General features: G+C 48.2%; 6 protein-coding genes across 8 annotated transcripts; 1 reads left to right on the plus strand and 5 right to left on the minus strand.

Annotated features, from left to right (window-relative positions):
* On the plus strand, nucleotides 1-4,276 carry LOC100842355 (inactive TPR repeat-containing thioredoxin TTL3). Its single transcript, XM_003573035.4, has 5 exons — nucleotides 1-1,081; nucleotides 2,163-2,364; nucleotides 2,455-2,973; nucleotides 3,082-3,228; nucleotides 3,717-4,276. The coding sequence occupies exons 1-4, from the start codon at nucleotides 180-182 to the stop codon at nucleotides 3,220-3,222; spliced, it is 1,764 nt and encodes a 587-aa protein (XP_003573083.3). The 5' UTR covers nucleotides 1-179; the 3' UTR covers nucleotides 3,223-3,228; nucleotides 3,717-4,276.
* A 711-nt stretch (nucleotides 4,277-4,987) lies between these two features.
* On the minus strand, nucleotides 4,988-6,591 carry LOC100824193. Its single transcript, XM_003570574.4, has one exon. The coding sequence runs from the start codon at nucleotides 6,287-6,289 to the stop codon at nucleotides 5,333-5,335; it is 957 nt and encodes a 318-aa protein (XP_003570622.1). The 5' UTR covers nucleotides 6,290-6,591; the 3' UTR covers nucleotides 4,988-5,332.
* Nucleotides 6,592-9,850: 3,259 nt separating this feature from the next.
* On the minus strand, nucleotides 9,851-10,854 carry LOC106866451 (PLAT domain-containing protein 2). The gene is made up of 2 exons (XM_014900691.2): nucleotides 10,641-10,854; nucleotides 9,851-10,548 (listed from the first exon to the last, which is right to left on the minus strand). The coding sequence occupies exons 1-2, from the start codon at nucleotides 10,758-10,760 to the stop codon at nucleotides 10,093-10,095; spliced, it is 576 nt and encodes a 191-aa protein (XP_014756177.1). The 5' UTR covers nucleotides 10,761-10,854; the 3' UTR covers nucleotides 9,851-10,092.
* A 536-nt stretch (nucleotides 10,855-11,390) lies between these two features.
* LOC100824499 (PLAT domain-containing protein 3) lies at nucleotides 11,391-12,509 on the minus strand. The gene is made up of 2 exons (XM_003570575.4): nucleotides 12,266-12,509; nucleotides 11,391-12,118 (listed from the first exon to the last, which is right to left on the minus strand). Exons 1-2 carry the CDS (start codon nucleotides 12,347-12,349, stop codon nucleotides 11,648-11,650), a joined length of 555 nt encoding a protein of 184 aa, XP_003570623.1. The 5' UTR covers nucleotides 12,350-12,509; the 3' UTR covers nucleotides 11,391-11,647.
* Nucleotides 12,510-12,917: 408 nt separating this feature from the next.
* Nucleotides 12,918-15,707, minus strand: LOC100824805. Its single transcript, XM_003570576.4, has 4 exons — nucleotides 15,301-15,707; nucleotides 14,226-14,309; nucleotides 13,510-13,663; nucleotides 12,918-13,354 (listed from the first exon to the last, which is right to left on the minus strand). The coding sequence occupies exons 1-4, from the start codon at nucleotides 15,656-15,658 to the stop codon at nucleotides 13,138-13,140; spliced, it is 813 nt and encodes a 270-aa protein (XP_003570624.3). The 5' UTR covers nucleotides 15,659-15,707; the 3' UTR covers nucleotides 12,918-13,137.
* Nucleotides 15,708-16,383: 676 nt separating this feature from the next.
* LOC100843275 (disease resistance protein RPM1) lies at nucleotides 16,384-21,948 on the minus strand. Of its 3 annotated transcripts, none has more exons than XM_024460695.1 (5): nucleotides 20,837-21,948; nucleotides 19,023-20,729; nucleotides 18,214-18,933; nucleotides 16,668-17,485; nucleotides 16,384-16,583 (listed from the first exon to the last, which is right to left on the minus strand). In XM_024460695.1, the coding sequence occupies exons 1-3, from the start codon at nucleotides 21,619-21,621 to the stop codon at nucleotides 18,225-18,227; spliced, it is 3,201 nt and encodes a 1,066-aa protein (XP_024316463.1). In that variant the 5' UTR covers nucleotides 21,622-21,948; the 3' UTR covers nucleotides 16,384-16,583; nucleotides 16,668-17,485; nucleotides 18,214-18,224. The 3 variants fall into 3 exon arrangements, with proteins under 3 accessions (XP_024316463.1, XP_014756346.1, XP_003573086.2); XM_014900860.2 differs by having other exon boundaries at nucleotides 16,668-17,497; nucleotides 18,212-18,933; XM_003573038.4 differs by having other exon boundaries at nucleotides 16,668-17,506; nucleotides 20,837-21,947.
* Nucleotides 21,949-23,265: the final 1,317 nt, after the last annotated feature.

The raw sequence follows: 23,265 nt of genomic DNA on the forward strand, positions 1-23,265 counted from the left end.
CGGTGCTCCCCACATTCCTCCTGCCCCAACCCAAGTTCTCGCAGCCTCGTCGTTCGCTGCAAAGTGCAAACGGCCACCTTCCCTATCTCCTTCGGTCCTTGTTTCGCCCTTCGTCGCAAAAGAGACCCCGACCCGACCCGATCCAGCGCGCGTGCGGGGCGCGGCCGCAGAGCTTCGCCATGACGGAGTCGCGCCGCGCGCCGCCGCCGCCGTCCGGCTGCAACATGCTCGGCATCTACACCGGCATGTTCCGCCGCCGCCGCTCCGCCTCCATGTCCAACCTCTCCCGCTTCAACAACAACGGCCCCGTCCCCGACGAGCCCGCGCCCGTGTCGACCGCGCCTCCGCCCAACGCCAACCACTACCCGGCGCACCGGAGCAAGCCCGCCGCCGACTCCTCCTCCTCCCTCGTGCGCCACCGCCCCCGGACCACGCCATCGCACGCGCCGATCGCGGCGCCGCCGACATCGTCCGCGATCGACAAGAACACCACCATCAAGCCCGCGGCCAAGGCCAACAACGCCGGGGCAGAGTACACGGGCATGGCAGCGGAGCTGGACAAGATGATCCACGACCACCAGCGGGTCAAGGGCACCACGCAGATGATGCGCGCCACCTCCGGCAACATGATGATGCACCGCAACCTCGGCAACCTCAACGCCTCCGGCTCCCCCTCCGCCTTGGCCGCCCGCGCCTCGCTCGAACAACAACGCCCCAACCCCAACCCAACGCCCCAACGCAAGAACGGGTACGCGTCCACGGCCACGGGTATGGGCAACATCGTGGGCAACAACAAGGCGGCCGGCGAGCTGTGCCGGGCGCTGTCGCACAGGACGGACCCGGAGAAGCTCAAGGAGATGGGGAACCAGGAGTACCGGGAGGGCCACTACGCCGAGGCCGTGGCGCTCTACGACCAGGCCATCATCGTCGACCCTTGCCGGCCGGCCTACTGGAGCAACAAGGCCGCGGCGCTCGCGGCCCTCGGCCGGCTCATCGAGGCCGTCGCGGACTGCAAGGAGGCCCTCCGGATCGATCCCTCCTACGGCCGCGCGCACCACCGCCTTGGCGGCCTCTATCTCAGGTACGTAGTCAGATAATTTGTTGTCATTTCCTCCCTCCCGTCCGGCATTGAATTGGATGCTTGATCATCTCGATCGCTCCCTAATTGTTGTTGATTCACACATGCATGGATGCCTGTTTTCATCTTCTAGTACTGATAGATCTGAAGGTAATTTGCTATAGTTGGCATCAAAATTGTGAGTGTCATGAATTTAGTTTTGACAGCGTGATAATTAATCAGGATTGGCATGGATCAAATTTATGTCCAATGCTGCGATGTACTCTACTCAATAGGGGAATTATTTAATTTTAAATTTCCGTTTCACTGATAGGCATATGATCTCAGATTTTGTGGAATAAAATGATTTGGTCTAATTCTCTGACAACTGATTGTTCAACTTACATACGGGTGTTTCGTGGAGAACCAGGACGTACACCTACATGGCGGCTAGCCAGCAACCAAATTTAAATGCGCGCTTAACGAACTGTTGGGGAATTAGAAAATGGCGTGGCTGCTTTGCAACACACATCACATCGCCATCGGACTGATGGTGCGTTAAGGCTGAGAAATACTGTCAGCAGCATTGTTAATTTGTTAATCCTTGGAAACCCCTAGCGTTTTCCCTAAGAAATGAATAGCCCCTTTTGATTATTACGGCCTGGATAGATGCCTTAATCTGTATTCTACGTGTGCTAGCTGGTTAATATATGAATGAAATATGAAACACTTGATCATTGCATCACCAGGTCAAGCAAAACCTCCTTCCTTAAATCACTCTAGCACGGTTGTAGCGCTCCGTGAATTGTCCGTTGATTGATGATTGGCACTTTCCGTAGCCAATCACTTGTTCAACAAGCATTCTTACTCGATCACTTTTTCAAGACAATGATTGCACTTTGTCAAAATCCGCAGCCTGTGACAGATAAACAAGGCCACCTTCATTTATATATACACTGCTAAACACTGAGTACAATATACAATACAATCATCATTCCAACAAGCTAGTTTCATAAGGATTTTCATAAGCTGAACCGAAGTTCGTGTCTGAAAATGTTTACTTACAATGCTTCTCGCTAAATCGATCGCTGGTGCGTGTTGTCAGATTAGGAGAGCCTGACAAGGCCATCAACTTCTTCAAGCAATCGTCGTCCAAGGATCACTCGACGAGCGCCGACGTGGCACGCGCGCAGTCGGTGAAGAGCCGCATCGCCAAGTGCAACGACGCGCGCAAGCTCAGGGACTGGATCACGGTGCTGCAGGAGTCTCAGGCCGCCGTCTCCGACGGCGCCGACTGCGCCCCACAGGTCAGTCTCCGCCCGCCAGCCTGCCATGCCATGGCATACCAGCCGCTCGATCTGACTGACACTAGCGAACGGCCTCGATGGATCTGCTAGGTCTTGGCGCTGCAGGCCGAGGCGCTGCTGAAGCTCCAGCGGCACGACGAGGCGGACGCGGCGCTCCGTGGCGGCGGCGCGCCGAGGTTCGGCGCCGACGAGTCGGCCAAGTTCTTCGGCACCACCGCGCACGCCTACGCCCTGACGGTCCGGGCCCAGGTGGACATGGCGGCGGGGAGGTTCGAGGATGCCGTGGCGGCGGCGCAGGCGGCGTGCCAGCTGGACCCGGCCGGCCGGGAAGCGGCGGCCGTGCACCGGCGCGCCAAGGTCGTGGCCTCGGCCAGGCTCCGCGGGAACGAGCTCTTCAAGGCCTCCCGGTTTGCCGAGGCGTGCGCCGCCTACGGCGAAGGCCTGGGTAATGGCGGGGAGGCGACGAGCGGCGTGCTGCTGTGCAACCGGGCCGCGTGCCACGCCAAGCTGGGCCGGCACGAGAAGGCCGTCGAGGACTGCGGGGCCGCGCTCGCCTTACGGCCCGCGTACAGCAAGGCCCGCCTCAGAAGGGCCGACTGCAACGTCAAGGTCCAGGACGCGTTAATTTACAATTGCTTTCGCTGCGTGTATAACGATCTCGTTTTGTCGTCAGGTTTATTCATATTTTGTTGGGTTTGTTTGTTTGGGGTCTTGCAGTTGGAGAGGTGGGAGGCGGCGTTGAGAGATTACCAGGTGCTGATCCAAGAGCTCCCGGAGAACGAGGACGTGAAGAAGGCTCTCGCGGAGGTGCAGGCCAAGGTTAAGAGCCAGAGGAATGGGGGAATATCTCGGCATTGACGTCAGGTAATTGCAGCTTACTCCTAACTGTTTATGCCCATCACTGGCCAGTTGTTCAGTTGATTGGCATGTGAATTTTTTAACCATAGTTGTAAACAAAAAATGCATTAGTAATTAAATTTTGTGTCTCTACAAAAAAAGGAGTCAAGTACTTCTTACGAGTTGACAAATCAGACTTAGAAATTTGCTCATAAATTGTTTGGATACTGAACAGAAACTAGATACATTTTGCATGCTAGCATCAAAGTCTCTGCCAGTAGTACTTCTTCAACACTAGTCATATTCATATATGTGTCGGCTCTAAAAAACTTTAGTGCCTTTATCTTCCGTAATTTAGGTGGTTAGGTGTTGGGAAAAGATTTGATGACCGCGCGCATGCAGATAAAGAAACCAAAAGAGTGGTTTGAAAATCAGGCAGATTCCAATGCTTGTGCAGCTTGTTTAGAACAAAGCAATGGTAGGTTGATCATAACAAAATTTATTCTTCCTTGTAGGTTTGTTTATTCTGCCGACTATTGGAGAATCAACTGCAAGTTCTGAAGACGACAAGGCTTTCAACAAAAGAACTCGCGCAGTCTGCTCATGCCAAACATGTATGCTTGTTTTTGTTAAAACATACACCAAATTGCAAAAAGAGAATGAAGTGATGGAACTGTACATAATACTTGCTCCTTTGTGGTGTATAGTCAGTTAATTTGTTTGATTGTGAGGTTTCAGTGGTGGCGCCCAGGATTTTCTGAAGATTTAAGTTTGCCTCTCCAACTGAGGAACTAAAAGGACTGTACACTAAAATGAATGCTTTTACAAACAGAAAATGTGTGACTATTCATTTGATGAAGGCTCCCCTTTGCAGAAATTAGAACAGGTAGCTTCATACATTGTACCTACTTGCGCAGAACATGATTAGATCAATGATGTGGTGTGTTGTGCCCTATGTGTCTGACTAGAGTACAGGCTGTATGCTACCCATGTTGTAGGGTTGTGTCTATTAGAGTTCATTTTCTCTCCACAGTTTACATCTGTCAATTTAAGATGCAGATGTTTGGTTATGCAATTCGACAATAATCACACAGTAGCCCCCAGAATGCTTCCAAGTTACGCACTATGCATATTTTCTGTTGTTGCAGATGGAACTGAGACTGGGTTTACATATTTATGTTAGACCAGAAAATGTTGAAATATCTCTTATGTATGATAGAGTTTAACCGTCGAGCCAGGTTAACGCAAGTTGCTGGTAGAGGGGGGGGGGGGGGGGGGGGGTTGATCTGCTTAAGTAATATTCATTCAAATTCAGACAAGACTACTGAAAATTCAAATCTTATACTCCCTCCGACCCATATTACTTGTCGCGGATTTAGTACAAAGTTCTACTAAATCAGCGACAAGTGAACCACTGGTATTTCTAAATTGGTATGTCAAATCACATCGTTGGGTGGAATCAATTCTAGTAATCTTGTGGATTTACAAAGCAAAGAATAAATCGTCTGCACTAGATACGCAGTAGAAGCTTAGAGGAGGCGATAAGTTAATATTTGCGACATGTTAGGAAATATGGAAATCGAATAAAAGATCAAGAAAATGGAATTCTCTCCAAAATCAACTTCTGATCAACCCTACTTTGCTTTTTAGGTCCATCAGCATCAGATGATCGTAGTGACAGCGATGGGCATGCATAAGCCATAAGTACAGTTCTTGTTAGAACATAGCCTTTTCTGACGAACAACTGTAGTTCCAAACCGAAGTTGCTGTTGAAAGAACAAAAGAATTTGCAGCTAAATCCGGGACAGGGTGCTATACCATAGTTCATCATATATTACTCGCAATATATCACAAGTACTACTACTTACCACCATGTACCTCGGTAAAATATAGTAAGGGATCTCTGTTACAGTTTACAGCACCCATATTTACAGTGCAGAGCTTGTTTTCGCTGAGAGACCTACATGCTGGCCTTCTCGAAACCAACCTGCCACGTGCTGATCGAATCCTTTTCGCGAAACCTCAGTAACTCTCGATTGATCCGGGGAAGAAAAGAGGGGCGAAATCGAGCAGTAAAAAGTCTGAAATCACACATACATTGTTGATGGAACGAGACGGGATAGATGGATCATCATTTCTTCCAGCTCCGGCAGCGCAGGACGGAGTCGTCGCCGCCGACGATCCACGTCTCCTTGGCGATGTCAACGGAGACGTGGAAGAAGTCAGGCGGGTACCTCATGACCACCAGGTTCTCCTTCTCCGTCTCCTTCTGCGTCTCTTCTTCCTTCTTGGCGCTCTTCAGTTCTTCGTCCTCCTCCCCTGCTCCTAGCCTCCTCGCCAGCCCCTTGGCCGGCGCCGACCGGCACCGCATCAGCATCAGCGCGTTCGCCGGCGGCGCCGAGTCTTCTTCTTCGTGTGATTCTTCTTCTTCTTCTTCCTCCGGCTTCTGCTCCTGTTTCTTCCTGGGAATCCTTTTCCCTTCCTCTAGCACCATGAACCACCTTGCCAGCGCGTCGCCATGCTCTGTTTTTTGCTCGATTCTCTGCTCCTCCTCTTCTTCCTCGTCTTCCTCCCCGGAAGTGTACTCCACCACGGCGCCGGGGAAGCTGCGGAAGCAGCCGGCGACGTTGTTGAGTCGGAAGGCGCCATGGAGCGCGCTCAGGAACGGCAGCGCGTCCTTCTTGATCCCGAGCGCCTGCATCCACGACGAAGACTTCTTTGCGGGCTTCTTCCCGGCGCCGGCCGCCTTGGGCTTGGCTGACCGGGAGACCTTGATCTGGCCCGCACAGGTCACCTTGGGCGACGACGGCTCGTCGTCCACGCCCGCCACGACGTCCATGGCGTGGCGCTGGCGGCGGCTCGCGTTCCTGCTGGCCCTGTAGTGCGCGCTGGCGCTGGAGGAAGACGACGACGGCGGGGGTGGGCCGGGCCGGCCGCCGCTCGTGCTGTGGCGGCGCTCCGAGGCCGAGGGCCGCGACGGGCTGCAGATGGGCTTGGGCGGCATCAGGGTCAGGTGCGTCCGCGACGGGAAGCAGACCAGGAAGTCCGCCGCCGTCCCGCTGCTCCCCCTCCTGCTTCTTCCCCTCATGGTCACAACAGCTGAGCCTGAGCTAACTCCGGGACCGAGCTCAAAGTGTCCGAATTCTGTGAAGCTTGAGGCTGGCTCTCTGGTCTGGCTGTGCTGTGATGAGTGATCCGGCTGGCTGTTTAGCTGGTAGTTTTAAAAGCTCGGGCTCCTCCAGCTTTCAGTTGGTGCTGCTAGCCGCTGGCGCTAAAGCCGAAAAGGAAGTACCAATATGCTAAGTTGCAATGGCGTCCTGCTGCTGTTTGGCCACGTCCGTGCAAAGATTAGCGTGCGGCGCTCGGTTGATCTGCAGGCGCTTGGTTAAAATATTGGGGGATTTGGAGTTAGTTGACGATCGATGATGATGGGCATGACCGCATGAGTCTCCTTTACGTGGTCCTCTGAAACTTTTTTCTACTACTGGGTGTTGATGAAGCTACAGTCCACCACAGCTTCCAGATTACATTAACGTGATCCAATCAGAAAGAATATGTATGTGATCTACTGTTTGCATATGAGCGAATTTATGTGCGTGAACTGTCAAGTGCGGCATTATGAGGGGAGATATTTTTCTATAGTAAGGTCAGGTGTTAAGAAATTGTAGGTGCTAGGATATAGCTAGCTTAACGGCTTAACCTACTTTCATATGTGCAACAAACGTGTAGATGCAAGTCTAAGCTGGCACACACATTGGGTAGTAATCTGATATGATCGATCTCACCGTGCTGTCATGATCTTGCCTGGATTCGTTCGTATACAAAATTTGTACTACTACATCGATCGATCTGCTCCGATCCTCTTAACTGGACAAGCCTCGTGCATACTCGCAGGAGAAACTCAAAAGAACTCGCTTGGATGAATACCGCTTAATCAGGTCCAAAGCCAAAGATCTATTGCTTATATGATTGAGTAAATGGTGTTCTCAATTTGAAAACAAATTAGAGTAATTAATATGCGTACATACTCCCCATATTGCACTCTTCGCAGTACTCTGTTTGCTATTAAGATGCCAGCATCTGTACTTTGATCCACATATTATGAACTTCCATGCTCAGACCTTGCAGGTTTGTAAGTCAGGATGCAATGCAAGTACATAGATACAGTTCCTACAAGTCGATCTACGAAACTTTTTGCGAAGTTGACACGACATTATAATGACATGACTATGCTTCTTCATGCTGCATATATACGGTGGTCCACTGGTCCAGTGCAGTACGTGCAGCTCCATAACTTGGAAGCTCAAGTGCGTCCCTTTGTGGCCGTGCACACGACACGCTGATCTCCCCGGACGTACGAACATGTGGAAGGTGGCACGACGCCGGGGCGGCGCCTAACGCCCAATAATTCAACAATTTCATAGGCAGCCAACTGAGCCAAGTATACACATTTTCTTCTCTTCCGGCCAGAGAGTGCATGAAAATGCATTATTATTATGGCCGCATCTGTCACGATGCAGTTCCCATGAAGCTTCAAATCAAGCAAACACTGATCATCATGGAAACGAAAGAAACAACAATCGATGCCTTTTTTTTTCTTATTTCATCGCCACTACTAGCTTGTTATAACTAATCCTATGCAATCATATGGCGAATTTCGGCTAATGATGGTCTCGCGTAACCATTAGCACTGACAAAGCACCCATTAATCTGTATGTGCTACTGCTAATGAGGTTGCCAACGTTGTTTATCTGCAAAGCAATGATAAGGGCCGGGGGAGAAGGGTTGTTGTGTGCTTTTCTTTTGAGTTTTTTTGGTTTTGAAAGCAAGTTGGTGTGCAATGCATGAGTGATCGAGCCTGAAGGTGATGTGTAAAGGATTAAAGGAGGGCTAAAATTCATTTAAGAAAAACGTGTGCCATTATGGGGCGGGGGGGATGCATCAAGCAAAGTACACTGTTGAGATTTGAGAGGATCAGAGGATGGAATGGAATGGAGAAGGAGGTATGGCGCGGTTGGCCGGGCCCTCCTCCACGAGCCAACAGATGGAGCGACAGATTCGTTGCGATTGCGAAAGTTTGCTGTGCTCGGCACGCATAGCTAGCACGCCAGGCCAGCGATTTGTGTAGTGTTTCGGAGGGGTGTCCTTTTGTTCACGGAGCTCTGAAGGGGGGAAGCCATCTCTACCGGATCGTGTACCTACCCCAAGGCTAAGCAGTCCACTCCCAGGTCAATTTATCACAACGTTTGATTTTCGTACCTTAACAAAATGTTGTACTAGTACTATCTTTTTTATTTTTGAACTTTCAAACTCAGACATATTTCATCCCTTCCCCGATCAAAGCAGCATTTTTGTCCACCATTGTGGATTGTTTTCTGCCACACACGCGTTTGGTTTTCGTACCTTGACAAAATCGTGTACTAATCTTTTTTTTTTCTTTTGCACTTTCAGAACCGGTCACATTTCATCTTTGCCTCGATCCATTCCGACAGAAGCATTCAAACTTACGAAGCACAAGGTCGATCTGAAATCAATTTGCGTTCGTCCATAGATCTGATTTCGTTCCTCAAATCTTACGTGGAGGCCAGCGTGTTGCTTCAGGACAAAAAACCATCCACGGTGGCAGGTCTGAGGTAAAACCATGCCACGTGGACAAAAACTATTGCTTCAGTTCAAGGGAGGAACGAAACATCGAAACGTGTCTGTTTTTCAAAGCTTAAGGATGAAAAAACAAATAAATTTTGGTAAGAGACAAGAAACAAACTTCGTGACAACTTGTTGAGGGACGAAAAATGGAACTTTCGGTGTCCACTGCACTTGCAGATTGTTATCTAGTTGTGTGGTGTAAACCCTTTTGCAAACTATTTGAAGATAATCCTGAGATTTACTGCTCAAGTTTTTTTTAATGAACTTAATTTTTGTTTGAGCTCTTTTTAAACCAACCATAAATTAAAAGCATATATGTACCCTCATGACCTTTGAGCACATATTTTATTTTCGCATAGAATCGAGGCTAGGGATTTTTTCCTCCTTATAAAGTTTGGAGTTAGTGGTCGTCCGTTCACTTCTTCTCAGTCATTCTCTTCTCGCCCCTAACAAGTTGGACGTGCATTCTCGTGAGTTGACAACCCCCGATCTCTTCATGTTGCATCTGCTCTCAAATCTTCATGAGTTTGGGTTCATAATTTATACATCCAACAAAGCTAGCCGTTAGCTTTTAATAACGTTCGCCCATAATCTAAAATTACATTGTTATAAATTATATAAAAAAATCATTCTTAACGATTTCGTAGCAAAGCACGGGCATTGTGCTAGTGCAGTGCAATGCTCAGAGTTTTACAGCTCCACTTTGTTTCAAACAACCATAGGACCCAAAAAGGCCCCTTTATGATTTTGGGCCGGGCCTTCAAGACTCTGCCATGGGTATGATAAGTGTTTCGTATACAAAGTTTCGGGCTCGCAAGAACTGTAGGCTTTCTGTGCTTGCTTGCCAACTTGTTCTCTATTGTTCTTTTGAGAAACCATCGACACACTAATGATTTTTTTTCCTCAAAAAAAAACTTTTCTCGAAAAGGTATTGGCGAGGAAAAAATTTCCAAGCAGACCGTGGGGAGCCGGCCGGTCACGCGTCAGGACTCAGGAGGGCACGTACGTACGAAATGCCAAGTTATTCAGAAACATATTTTGTTTCGGGCTCTCGTAACGAGCTCACGACTCTCATCACAGCACACACAAACCAGGCCCGGCCCGATTGTTTCACCAGCAGCAGCAGCAGCATCCGTGCCGCGGCAGATCGACATAGAACACACACTATTATTTAGCTCAAACAACTCTCATCACAGCACACATAGTACCGTACCCTGACCAATCTGGTCGATCGGCAGCTAGTCCTCAAGCCACGGCACCATGGTTGCCGGAGCAGCGGTTGACGAAGACCTCGAGCACATAGGGCGCAACATCAGCAGAGAGCCACTTCTTAACATCAAACAAATACTGTCCACAACCCCGCCTTCCAGGCCCCGTGACCGTGACCTCGACGGTGTCGAGGAACCAGCCAGGGTAGACGCCGGTGCCGTCGGAGACGAGCCTGAGCCAGCAGGGCACCATACAGGGCCCAAGCCCGGCGATGGCGTCCAGGCTTCCTTGCTCGAAGTAGTCGTGGCCTTTCTCCATGAGCCCGCCCCAGGCCGGCAGGTCGTCCACCAGCAGGCTGTTTCCCCAGTCCCCCGACGAGAGCTGCATCGAGATCACGGCGTCCGTCCCGGCCTCGTGCATTGATCCCGTCTTGAAGTACATCACGTACGCGCAGTCGTCGTCGGAGCCGCCTGCCACGGTGCTCCTTGTCAGCTGCATGTATGTATGATCAGTCAGCACACGGGGGAACAGGAATAACAGTGTGATCTCTCTGGTTGAGTATGTGCTGGGTTGATGGGACGTGCATTGGTCGTCGTCCGGGCCGGGAGGTCGTCGTGGTGGCGGCCGTGTGCGAGCGCCGCGCAGGCGGAGGAGGCGACGGCGAGGACGAGGAGGAGCGCGGCGAGCCTACTAGCCATAGCCATATATGGATGCAGATTGCAGACTGCAGAGAGACAGGGCCTTGTGTGGAATTTTGGAAATTGGAAGCGTGGATGATGTGTGAGCAGAGTGCCGAGGGGTGGCTAAGGATGATATAGGACGATTGCAGCAACGTTGTCGACCTGGTTGGTGAGGCGTCCGTCCGCCGGGCCGGGCGGTTCTATCAGGTGGACCTGGCCGGCGGTCATGGGGGTCCTGGGCGTTCAGACGATGTGCATGCGCTCCAACCGCTCGTCATAAAACCATGCTGCAAATATGATCCCGGCCGGTGCCTGGAGAACAATCGATCAGCCTGCACACAAGAACTTATTTTTTGGAGGAAAATGCACACAAGAACTATCAGCCAGTCAGTTTATGGAAGAACTATCAGTCACCCAAAAAATTCGGTTCCGGGTGCCCTGGCTTGAGAAACTGTGAACCAGCGTGGCCTACATGCTGTGTGTGCAGGTGTGCAACGTGAAATTTGGCTTTTCTAGCTCGAGACACGGACACCCCACGTCTCGTCTGCACGACTGCACAGCAACACGGATACACTGAACCCACGAGTACGCTGCACGCACCACCGAGCAGCGGACCAGAAACAACACGATACACGTCAGAACATGGGCCAAAGATCAAGAGAATACGAGGGGAATACCATATCAAAAACCATGTACGTACAGAACCACACCGCTTCTAGTCGCAACTCTCACAGCACATACAAATCAGGTCCCGATTATTTCACCAGCAGCAGTAGCACATCCGTACGACGACGAGCTCACAACTCTAGTGTACATCTCAGTGCCGCGGCACACACGAGCCGGCCGGCACGTACAGCCCCACAGCTTATTACCACTACACACAAAACAACAAAGACCTTCAGCCGTTCAGATCAGGCCTGGGCGACGCCATCAGCAGCAGCAGCATCATTCCGGGGGCATTGATCAACAACAGCCTCGAGCTTATATGGCGGCGCGTCATTGGCCAGCCACTGCTCGACGGTGAACAGCTGCTGCTTGCAACCCCTGTGCGGCCCAGTAACGGTGACCTCGACGTAGTTGCAGTACCAGCCGTGGTGCGGGCCGGTGCCGTCGGAGGCCAGCCTCATCCGGCACGGCGCGGCCCCGAGGCACGGCCCACGGCCGCTGAAGATGTCGAGGCTGCCCCGCTCGAAGTAGGAGTGGCCCGCCGGCATCAGCCCGGCCCAACGCGGCAGGTCCTCGATCAGCACCCCGTTGCCGGTGGCAGTCTTGAGCTCCAGCGTGATGTTGGCGTCCGTCCCGGCTTTCCAGATCGACCCCGTCCGCACGTACACCGTGTACACGCACTCCATGCCGGAGTCACCCAAACCGCCCTTTGTAAGCTGCATATCGAGATCCCGTTAACAAAGTAGTACTGTACTTCCGGTCCTAAATTCTTGTCGTGGTTATTTTTACTGAAACCACGGCAAGAATTCCCTGTGGACTAAGGACAATGGGGTGAAGAAAGCCGTGGGGGAGGGAGCTGTTACCTTGGTCTGAGTCGGGAGCGCGGCGGCGGAGGACGCCACGGCGAAGAAGGCGAGGAGGAGGAGGGCGGCGAGCTTGGCAGCCATGGAGGATGACGATGGAGATCTTAGCTGGGCTGTGGGGGATGTGTGAGATGTGGAGAGATTTCTGGGGAGTGGATCGTATAATAAAATGGAAGTGGTTGATGAGGCCGCGTGCCTGCGTGGGGCCTTCTGTCGCCGTGGCCCGTGGCGTCGATCCGATCCGGAAGGTTTTAAAAAAGAGCTGTTGTGGTTCTGTGTCCCAGCTCGTCTTGATCGTGCATTATTTACTCAGTGGAAACGTTGATCATGGTTGATAGGGCCGGGCTACCTGCTTGCCCGTTCGCTCGTACATCTGGCAGCGATAAATTTCCTTATATGTACACCGACGGAAGTAGTAAACGAGAGGCTACTGTAGGAGTTCACGGTTTATCGACCCCAAAAACGTTGTTGCAGACGTCAATCATCATCACGGCAAGTGGATCTGTTTGTCTCCATATGTTGCTCTCACGTTGGGCATTGCCGCCTGGCCATGTTATGCCACATGCCCTCCTATGATCCGTACCAATTCTGCCAAGATTTCACAGGAAACGGTTTGCTAAAAAGAATCTCATTGAGTGTAAGAGTCTCAGTCTTCAAGCAGGACCTCACAGTGCTCACTGGGAAACATTAATGGAGACACCTTATCAAAACAACACGCGCAGATAACAAGAAAACAAACGATGATAATCTGGAACCCACCGTGAGCCAGTGGTACAAGCTTGCTTACAAGGAAAGGATTGCTGCAAAAGTTCTCCACTGTTTTACAACCTACTAAATCTCGTTACAACATTCCTGGTGCCACTACTAAGCAATCAGTCAAACTGTTGCCGCAGAGCCATCTCAGTTTCGCTTTTCCATGATGCATGCGACGATTGACCTCTCATCCTCTTGACTTTCTCCTTGTCTTTGATACCGGAACCCTTCTTCTTTTCCGGCTCTTTTGTCTGCGCCGGTCTATCATTGCAAACAGGGCATACCATACCTTGTGCGTGTGAATAGGTCTTTGGTATACCACATTGGAGACACATTCTACAAGTACAATGAAAAAAAAAGATGTTTAGAGATCTAAAAGACATAACCAGGTATGAAGGCAGATGGTCTAAATAATTCAGACAAGATGTAAGCTCTGCATGCTTTTGTTGAGTTGTGTGATACTTATACTGGAGAAAGGGACCATGTGTTACCTTAGAAGATCGGCAGCATCTTCTGGACCAGGATTTGTAGCGCCTAATTTTCTCTTCCCTTCAATGGAACCTGGAGGATCAGCACCACTGTTCGTGTCACTGCTCACTCTTTCATGAGTGGCAACCAATTGTGGTTTCGCCTTCACAACCGTGCCTGAACATAGTTTTCTAGTCGAGTCAGATTAGCCAGGGGACAACATGAATTCGAAATAGGAGAACTGAGATGAGTGGAACAAGGAACATTATTATCATATACCAACACATATGATTAGATGTGCTTTAATATGTACTCCCTCCATTCCAAAACACAACTCATATAAATTTTTCTCATTTGTTCCACAATACACCTCATTTTTCTCTTGGTACCCGCACCCGGCCAATAACTACCCACATCCATTTACTATTAATCCAAGATGAGTGGCCAAGCACTAGAAACGAGAGCTGCCTTGGTCCAAGTGCACAAATCTATATGAGTTGTGTTTTGGAACGGATGGAGTATATGATATTCAAGCATACTAACAAGCTGGATATATTGAAATTTAGTAATCGTGCCAATCTAATTCAAAATGGCCAACTACTCCCTCCGATCCTAAATTGTTCGAAATATTACATGTATCTAGACACCTTTTAAGAATAGATACGTCCATATTTGAGCAAATTTGAGACAAGAATTTAGGATCAGAGGGAGTATATCTTAGATGAACATTTGACAGAACCTGGAGGATTGGCACCATTCTTCATGTCACTGCTCACTCGTTCACGAATGGCAACCATCTGTGGTTTTGCCGCCACAACTGCACCTGAATATAGTTTTAATCAAATTAGCGAGGGGATAACATGAACTCAAACTACAATAATCGGCATGTGTATAATTAGGAATATAATCAGATGCCAGCCCATTTGATAGGATCTGCTTTACAATCCCATATTCAAGCATGTGAACAAGCTATTAATTTTGCAGTTCGTTCATTGTGCCGGTCTAATTCATAAGGAAAATTTGACGAACATGCATAATGGATGACAAGATTTTCACGATATAGTCCATCTCAAAAGATCTGTTTTACCCAAATATTTCCAAGTAAATGTTAACTGCAAGAAGTAAAGCTAGATACCCAAGTGTATAATCCTTTGGTATAACAAATAAACCTGAGTAAGAGTAGGATACTTCTCACAAGAAAAAGTAAGAGTAGGATACCAGCGGAAATCCCAACTATATATTCCTGACCTTATTCTGCAAGGTGACTCTTGAGAATGTGAGACTGGATGGCAAATTGCCAACTCAAAGAAGCAATTTCTAGCAGCACTACGAACATCACACAGTATATAACTATATATAATCCTATTGCAACCCTCACACTGAACACCCACCAAATAGGTGCTCATATGCCCAAGCATCACTGAACCGAATTAGAGCATTTCCCATCTTTTGCATAAGTGTATTGAATCCCTATTAACCATTTTTCAAGGAAGTTTAGAACCAGAGCATGTATTTGTGATGCAACTGACAGCACAACTAAACCCATGGCCATGCAATTCTATAATCAAATATCTCAAACGAGCAGTAAGGAAGTTAACACAAGAAGCAACAACAAGACTTGCCATATGATACGCTGACAATGTCGGATTCGTGCAATTGGTTCTGCTTGAACCAAACAGGTAAGCAAGAGACCGTGCATTACTTACTACCACGCGAATCACTTGGTTAAGTGTCAAAAACAGCCAATTCAGAAGTGAGCCAATGATCAAATACGATAGTCTGCAATCGAATCAGCACTAGTTTAAACATCTCACCAGGGGGTGGCAGCTTTCTCCCCTCCTTGGAACGGCGATCTAGCACGCCGAGCGCCTCACGCGCCTCCTCGGGCTCGGCGACTCTTCGGTTGAGGAAATCCGGGGGCCCAGAGATCTCCGCAAAGACATCCAACGCGGACGGCAGCGAGGAGTCCCCGCCGCCTCCATCGGCGCCAGTGCTAGGGTTTGCTCCGCGGCGGGGCTTCGCAGCCGGCTTCGGGGGAGCGGAATCCTCTTCGCCGTCGGATCCGGCCTCCTCTAGTGATGACCCGCCGGAGTCGCTCAGCTCGGCGCCGGCGCCGGCGGCGGGGTCGTCGTCCTCGGCGGAGGAGTAGCCTCCCAGAAGCGCCAAGCTCATCTCCGTGTCTGTCTGTCTCGAGGCGTAAGTCGCAGCTTCTTCTTGGGCTTTCCTGGTCGGCTGCTTCATGGCCGCTAGACTAACCCGCGCAAATCCTACCTTTACTGGGCTATGGGCTGCCATTTCCGTATGAGATCTTTCTGTCGGCCCGAAAACAGTCCTTTTTGTGATGCGCGTTCATCAGAAAACTACGCCCATAACTTCCAACAGATAAATGAGAGGCCCATAACTGAAGCTCTATATAGGCTTCTTTAGGTTGAAGCCCTCAAGCCCATACATACTTTAGTCCAGTATATACACGGATACACCAGATGTCGTCCAGCGACTCCAATCTTCAGCTACCAGCCTACCACAACTAATCCGCTCAACAAGAGAACTAAAATCGTCGCAATGCGCTTGCTGTCAACAACAACAACAACAACAGCAGAAAGTCGTCGCAATGCACCAACCAGGAAGTGAAAGAAAAATGCACCCCAACAAAGACATGCATGTTGCCATGCTGATAGGCTTACTTGCACACTTTTAAATCCCAAGTGCCTCATTCTATATGCCCATCAGGCTGCTATCTTCCTTGCCAGCCCGACACCTGAGTTTCTTTCTCTAACAGTATCAATTGTTCATAAAAAATATTAAGGGCAAAAAGCAGACTCCGTACTAGGTTAAGAATTGGAAGCAGAACTGATTGACTGATTGCCTGTTGATTGACCAATTGCATCAGGGCCATCTTTTTTGGCAATATCAAATACTCCATCCGTTCCATGATTCTTGTCTCAAATTTGTCCAAAAATGGATGTACATGTAATATTTCGACAAGAGTTATGACACAGAAGGAGTACTGGACAGAGTGTTTCCTATCGAGACCACACATCTTCCAAGCGCTAGTGTTCCCCTGGCCTACAACTGTATCTGAGGATATAGGACTTTTCTGCACAAACAGCAAAATGTGAAAAGGCTTGTTCAGATAGAGTTATTACGCATTCTAAAATATTAGCATGTAACAAGTGCATACCTTCTCCAGGGAAGTACAAGGTCCAATGATGCCTTGAATTTTGACATCATTTGAGCAGTTGATCTCAAATATACCACTGCAAACACAATTTAAATACGGGAATCAGAACACTTCAAAACATTGCCAGTACAGCAGGTTATCGGATCGCGTGAAGGTATTTTACATCCTTGAAACCACCTTTTCACCCATCACGAGCCTATGCTGCTACCCATCACGAGCCTATGCTGCTAGTCAACTAATGCATCTAAAGTTGACAACCAAACCTTTGAAAAAGAATGTTAAAAAGCAGAAAGTAACAATATCTCACTTCTAAAGTTACGAGCCACCATCAACTAGCTACTTTTTTTAGTGTCATACAGGAAAACTAAACAGGACTGTTTTGCCGGGTAAGCTGACAGAACAATCAGCGAACAGAGCATTAACCAAAAGCCAGACTGGAATATCCTAAAAGCACAAGACAGCTGTGTTAACGCTACGCTTCAGAGGAGCCGCTGGTCTTGTCAGAGTATTGTCGAACGATCTGAGCCAGCTTGCTCCTGATCAGCGAAGATGGCAGTTCAGCGCTTGGCGATGAGTTTCCCAAGACGGAGCAGGGGCTGCAGGCAACCAGGGTCTTCAGGGATAACTCCGCCGTTACTGAAGACGCAGAGTAGGTGAGTGAAGAAGGCCTGGAGCAACCTTCTTCAGATCCATGTCAGCTCCAAAGGCGCCCTTAGGATCTGGGAAACCTTCTGGCAGAATGAGTTCATGCTGTCCATCATACAATCCTTGAATAGCAGTGTCCACTTTCTGAGAGACTGGAGGATCAACCACCAAATCTGCTTGAGAGACAACCAAACCTGGTTATCAAAAATCATATTGTTACGAAAAGTCCATATACTCCACAAGACAGAAACACAGATGGAATTAAGTACATCATGCTTTTTATTAGTAACCCACAAACTAGCAATGGATTCCAGATTAGTACCCAAAGATTTGTGAAAAAATTAGAAACAGTGCACCACAATTGTTTAGCTACAATGCAGTCAAAGAAAAGATGGTGAACTGATTCTGCTTCAGAACAGAAAACACATTCGAGAGGTATGAACAGTCAAAGAAACCTCGCAACCGATCACTATGGTTTATTGATGCCTAGGGCAATCCTGACAACATGCCAAATAGTTTTAGCAAGAATACAGTCAAAGAAGAGATGTTGTATACTCTCATTATGGTTACAAAAACTGCATTTGAGGTTTCCTATCCAATTCTGTACAGATGTATATGAGCGAGATATATATCAGATGAACCGTAATAAAATCTTTCGGGAAATCTAGCTACGAAACAGATGTATATGAACGAGGGGCCACAGACACAAACAATTTCACAGCTCACAGTATTATTAGGACTATTAATCATTACTGCAGTCTGACTGACACACATTGTAAGGAATTACATGGCCACATTAGGCAATAATCTGTGATAACATAGTCATTGTAGGCTTTTATAGGTCCCAGGGATGAAATCCAAATCAAACAAGCGAAGAAATTAAAGGATCAAATTAGCTCACCGCACAGTGTATCAGTTGTCCATAAGGGCCAGCTGAATCTTCTCAAACAGCTCTTCCTTGTGTGCGCCACGAAGCTTGTCCTTAACCTCTCCCCTGTTCATGAACAGGAAGACTGGCGCACTACGAACTTCGAATGTCTCGGCAATATCCTCCATATCATCAATGTCAACCTTAAGGAAAATGGCATCTGGAAACTTGTTGGCGAGATAAGCAAAAAAGGGAGCTATGGTGCGGGATGGCCGGCACCACCGCGCAGTGAATTCAACCACGAGCAGCTTGTTGTTGCCCTTGGCCTCCTCGTTCATCATGGTCCACTGGTCCAGGCTGCGGATCGTAATCACTGCCGATGGCTTTACATTAGAGGGCGGCCCTAGACGCCTCACCAAACGTCCTTGACGTTTTTTGTTGAATTCCAGTACGGGATTGTTGGGGTTCTGAGACACTTGGTCTCTGATGTGTGTCTCCGCGGCAGAAACTGTCGTTGAAGTAGCTGGCCCGCAGTAGATGGTGGCACGGACCTGCACGAGACAAGAGAAATGCTGGATACCAAGCACAAAGTCTGTATCCTCCGATGACTGGAAGTCAATCAGAAGCCTTCGGAGGTGCGGCATGGCGCCTTCTTCAAACTGCAGCCCCGTCCAAGCACCATGCTCGCAGACGTACCAGAACACCTTGAGGCGCTGAAAGCCATCCTTGCTGCTCACGGACAACCTTGCTGGGCTGGAATATGCATGAATACGTACAGTCAGTCACTAAGCTAATTAAGCATTTGCCTAGAGCAATGCAATGCGATAAAGAAAATTACTCACCTTTGTGGTTCACCGGTGAGGCCATGTTGTGGCCGCAGTGAATGCAATTTTAGGAGGACTAACTTTGGCAGCCCCCCGAGGGCGCGGACACCTTCTGCATCTACTATTGAAACTCCGATATGCAAGTGAGTGAGGTCAACAAGGAAAGAGATCTCCTGTGGTACTTTTAGGGGGCACAATAGCCAGTCCAATCTTAGCTCAAATTTCCGCAGGTAACGTGGCCTTACATGGCTCCAGCAACCAGCAAGTAAGTCAAGCAGACGATGAGGGTATTCATCAAGAAAAAGGAACTGCAAGTTTGATCTCCCCACCTCCTCGACCAAATGCTTGATGCCCTGCCGTTCCGCTTCTGAAGTATTATGCGTCATCCTAAATCTTACCCCAAGCATCCGCAGCCGCATCAACTGGTTAACAAGCCCTACCACATTGTCAGCGAGTGAGCCATCACAACCAAGACATACCGTTGATAGTTCCTCCAATTTTTCCATTTCCCTCATTCCTCCTCCCGGTATTGTGAGACCATTTGCAAGCAAACACACCAACTTTCTGCCCTTAAATTCTGGTAATTTCTTTACCTCAGTCTGCCTTAAATCTAAGGTAGACAGGTGGTCAAGTTCCATAATTTGTTGAGGCAGCTCGGTGACATCGGCCCCACCAAGTGCCAAGTACCTCAGCAGTGACAAACATCCAATGCTTCCTAGTTGTTCGTTTTCCAAGCCCTTGGCATCACTGAGATCTAGCACCCGTAGAAGTTTGAAGTCTGAAAGATCAGGGATCCTTCCAACATCCCCACAAAATGCAAGTGATCTCACCTGAGATAGGTGCAAAGAAATTGCTTCGTCTTGGGCATAAACTGAGTTTTCTTCACTGCTTGAGTCATCCTCCTGACTCTTTTGTTCCAAAGAACAATATGTACTGCAAAACAAGGCGTCACCTTCATCTTCTTCACCGCAGTCAAGGCAGATTCGCCGGACCCTTTCATAAGGAAATAGTCCACACTTCAACTTTGCACCTTCAGTAGTAAAGTTTTCTTCGGCTGACAAGGATTCCATGAAATCAAGAACAACAGCATGGACAGTACAACCAGTCGGCTCATCATTATCATCATCAAATGCTGGTTGAATCAATCTCCTATTGATAAGCTCATTAAAGTAGCTCTCCCCTGTTTCCCACAAGCTTTCTCCATCTCTTTTAGCAATTAATCCTTCAGCTTCCCATCTTCTTATCAAACGATCTTTCTTGATGGTATGATTTTCAGGAAAAGCACTCAAGTACAGAAAACAAGACTTCAAAGGAAGTGGTAGATCATCATAGCTGATCTCCAGTACCTTTCTCATCAATTGTGGTGTGGAATGACATTGGTCAGGTGACGAGCATGCAGATTTCCTAGATAATAATGCAGCTGTAATAGTTATGGACAATGGCACCCCACCACCACACATTTCCAACATGTCATCAGAAACTTCAAGCAGCCTATGTTGTTCTGAATCAGGTACTTTACTATGAAATAATGTTTTGGAATCTTTCTCACTAAGACGCTCCATCGGATGAACAAAATCACTGGGATGTATGCAACATGATTCTGCTACATCCTTGGTGCAAGTTGTAATCAATATCCTATCAGAAGACTTGCCTTTATTAGGCAAAGCACAACTGATTTTCTTCCAAGTCGATATGCTCCGCATGTCGACGAGCACAACAAAATAACTAGCAAAAAGAAAATGATAAAGTGAACATCAGTATTGGGTATGGCTTGATATCACAATGAGAGAAATATTCAGTTAGTAATAGTAAGATAAGATAAGGTTCAGTACCTCTTTGTTTTTAAGAATGCCCAGAGTTTATCGATGACCTTCTTCTCGTCCCATGCTCCCATGTCTTCAGAGTTGTAGCCGTTCCATAAATACTCTTCGCAGTGCCAATCCGGCATTACTTGCTTGAGTATACTGATCAGGGTCGTCTTCACGGACGGGTTCCGGCCAAGATGCACGAAAGCCCCGCAGCTGAACTGTCCTTGCAGCTGTCGATATATTCCCGTGGCAAGAGTTGTCTTGCCAATTCCTCCGGTTCCCACGATGCACACCACCTTTCGCCGCTGTTCTTGGTCCATCAGGTGGTTAACAAGAACATTCCTTGGTTCATCGCTGCCCACAAGGCGGCAAGGCGCCTCCCCATGGAGCAGTTTAGGATCCATGGCAACTAATTCTCTGGTTTCAGCATCTTGTGCAGCACAAGTACTAGGCGCTGTGCTGCTGAGAAGGCCGTACCTTTTGCAGCGCTCCAGTGCACCTTGGATCTGGGCCTTGAATTCTTCGATTTGTTCCTCCACATCGAATTCCTCGTCCGGCTTCGCCTTGGAGGGATCGCCGTCGATCCAGTCCTCCATGTCGTAGACCAGCTCCCGGACTTGCAACATCCACTCGTTGATGAGGGAGTTCCTCCTCCTCTGCCTAGCAAAGCTGTGCAGGACATCGCTTAGGCTCTTTAGACTCTCTCGCAGGCCTTCAGCGAGGTCGGGATACTGGTCCTCCAGTACTCTCAGCTTATCGAGGAGGGAGTTCATCGCTCCCGTGGAAGAGCTCACCATGGGATCCCCCATGATCTCTCTCTCTCTCTCTTTCCCCCCAAGTCAACTCAACGATGCACTAATTAGCAACATCATGAGATGGAATGGAACTACGGGCACCCGTGGAAGAGCTCGCCATGGGCAGCAGGGGATCCCCCATGATCTCTCTAGTCTCTCTCCCTTTCTTTCCCCCCTCTCTCTCTCGAGGCGAATGAAACTAGGCTGGAAGAACTATGGGAGCCGTGCTGTGCGGCTGCGCCGGATGTGAGAAAAGGAAACGATGCCCTCGCACTCACGCCTAAAGGGTTCTTTTTTTGGGCTTAACTTCTGGCTTCTCACATACGACCCCCTCGCCTAGTCTCCCAAATTCGTTGGGACGGCTTATGGGAGAAGCTGGGCGAGAGACTTGAGATTGTGAGTTCTTGAATCCTTGTGATGCACATTTGTTTATCTCAAAATCCTGTGCCTTGAGCGGCCTTGTGACGGGGCGATTGTGCGGTTTAATTTGCTTGGGTTAAAAAAATTACGGCGGTTATCTATTTTTTACATGTTTTTTTAAAAGATATTCACCGCCAGTTCGTTGCTACATAATTTTTTAAAAGATTATCACTTTCGGTCATGTGCTAAATTATCACCGTTGATCTTTTCTATAATTTTATAAAAGATTATAGCACCATGAACAGGCGGTGAAAATGATCATCACCACTGGTTCTGTGCTAAATTATCACCGTCGATCTTTTCCACGCGAATGCGAAAACCGGCTGTGATGGAGCATTTAGAACCGGCGGTGAAAATGATTCGTTGTATACTCTCTCAGTTTCACAAAACACCTCGTACAAATTTGTGCACTTGTACGAAGGCCTCTCTCGCTTGTAGTGCCTGGCCATTCAGATTGAATTAAGAATAAATAGGTGCGGGAACTAAAAGAAAAATGAGATGTAATATGAAACAAATAAAAAAAATTATATGAGATATTTTATGTAATGGAGGGAGTAGTGCTCTGTGCATGAGCTGCTAAACTTAGCTAGTAAGTATAATTAGGTAATAGTGTTATGTCCGTGAGCTGCTAAACTTAGCTAGTAAGCAATATAATTAGGCAGTAGTGTTCTGTCCGTGAGCTGCTAGACTTAGCTAAGTACTAATATAATTAGGCACATGAAAGAGTGGTATTGACCAGCATCCCCTTCATCTCAACATTTGCAGGGCCAACCTCGTGTTTACCAGAAATAACTAAAGAAGTCCCACACGAGATCCTTGGCGGCACTAAGTTCGGGAGAGAGGAGCCAAATGTTAAAGATACTTGCGAGGACTCTGATCTGGTTTGATTAATTCTGAATATGCCTATGATATAGTGTAATGTCATTTTAAGATCCAAAATAATTACTCTAAGATAAAAAAAAAACATGTTAGTAACCATAACAAAAAATTGATTGGATCCTAACTTATCCTGCATCTAGATCTTAATATAGGCAATCTCCAAATCCAGTTAGAGCTTAATTTAATCCAGCTAGAGCTTAATTTAGTCCAAGAATCAGATTAGTTCCCACAACCGATTGAAGCCACAAACCGGTTCTTATCCTATACAGAGGTGACCCCAATCGGTTTTTCTTTTCTTTTTTGATAAAAAGACCCCAATCGGTTTGAATCATGTTCAACAGCATCTAGTTTGTGTTACAA

The sequence above is a fragment of the Brachypodium distachyon genome, chromosome 3, assembly GCF_000005505.3.
Source record: "Brachypodium distachyon strain Bd21 chromosome 3, Brachypodium_distachyon_v3.0, whole genome shotgun sequence".
Taxonomy (NCBI): Eukaryota; Viridiplantae; Streptophyta; class Magnoliopsida; order Poales; family Poaceae; genus Brachypodium; species Brachypodium distachyon.

Excerpts from the sequence above, each read along its gene's own strand:
- LOC100842355 (XM_003573035.4), top strand. The coding sequence starts at position 180 with ATGACGGAGTCGCGCCGCGCGCCGCCGCCGCCGTCCGGCTGCAACATG. Across the intron at positions 1,082-2,162 it reads CTTGGCGGCCTCTATCTCAG|ATTAGGAGAGCCTGACAAGG; the intron begins GTACGTAGTCAG and ends GCGTGTTGTCAG. Across the intron at positions 2,365-2,454 it reads GCGCCGACTGCGCCCCACAG|GTCTTGGCGCTGCAGGCCGA; the intron begins GTCAGTCTCCGC and ends TGGATCTGCTAG.
- LOC100824193 (XM_003570574.4), bottom strand. The coding sequence starts at position 6,289 with ATGAGGGGAAGAAGCAGGAGGGGGAGCAGCGGGACGGCGGCGGACTTC.
- LOC106866451 (XM_014900691.2), bottom strand. The coding sequence starts at position 10,760 with ATGGCTATGGCTAGTAGGCTCGCCGCGCTCCTCCTCGTCCTCGCCGTC. Across the intron at positions 10,549-10,640 it reads CGGCCCGGACGACGACCAAT|CTGACAAGGAGCACCGTGGC; the intron begins GCACGTCCCATC and ends ACATACATGCAG.
- LOC100824499 (XM_003570575.4), bottom strand. The coding sequence starts at position 12,349 with ATGGCTGCCAAGCTCGCCGCCCTCCTCCTCCTCGCCTTCTTCGCCGTG. Across the intron at positions 12,119-12,265 it reads CGCTCCCGACTCAGACCAAG|CTTACAAAGGGCGGTTTGGG; the intron begins GTAACAGCTCCC and ends CTCGATATGCAG.
- LOC100824805 (XM_003570576.4), bottom strand. The coding sequence starts at position 15,658 with ATGAGCTTGGCGCTTCTGGGAGGCTACTCCTCCGCCGAGGACGACGAC. Across the intron at positions 14,310-15,300 it reads GAGAAAGCTGCCACCCCCTG|GTGCAGTTGTGGCGGCAAAA; the intron begins GTGAGATGTTTA and ends AACTATATTCAG. Across the intron at positions 13,355-13,509 it reads GATGCTGCCGATCTTCTAAG|AATGTGTCTCCAATGTGGTA; the intron begins GTAACACATGGT and ends TTGTACTTGTAG.
- LOC100843275 (XM_024460695.1), bottom strand. The coding sequence starts at position 21,621 with ATGGGGGATCCCATGGTGAGCTCTTCCACGGGAGCGATGAACTCCCTC. Across the intron at positions 20,730-20,836 it reads GCATTCTTAAAAACAAAGAG|TTATTTTGTTGTGCTCGTCG; the intron begins GTACTGAACCTT and ends TCTTTTTGCTAG. Across the intron at positions 18,934-19,022 it reads CTCACCGGTGAACCACAAAG|CCCAGCAAGGTTGTCCGTGA; the intron begins GTGAGTAATTTT and ends TGCATATTCCAG.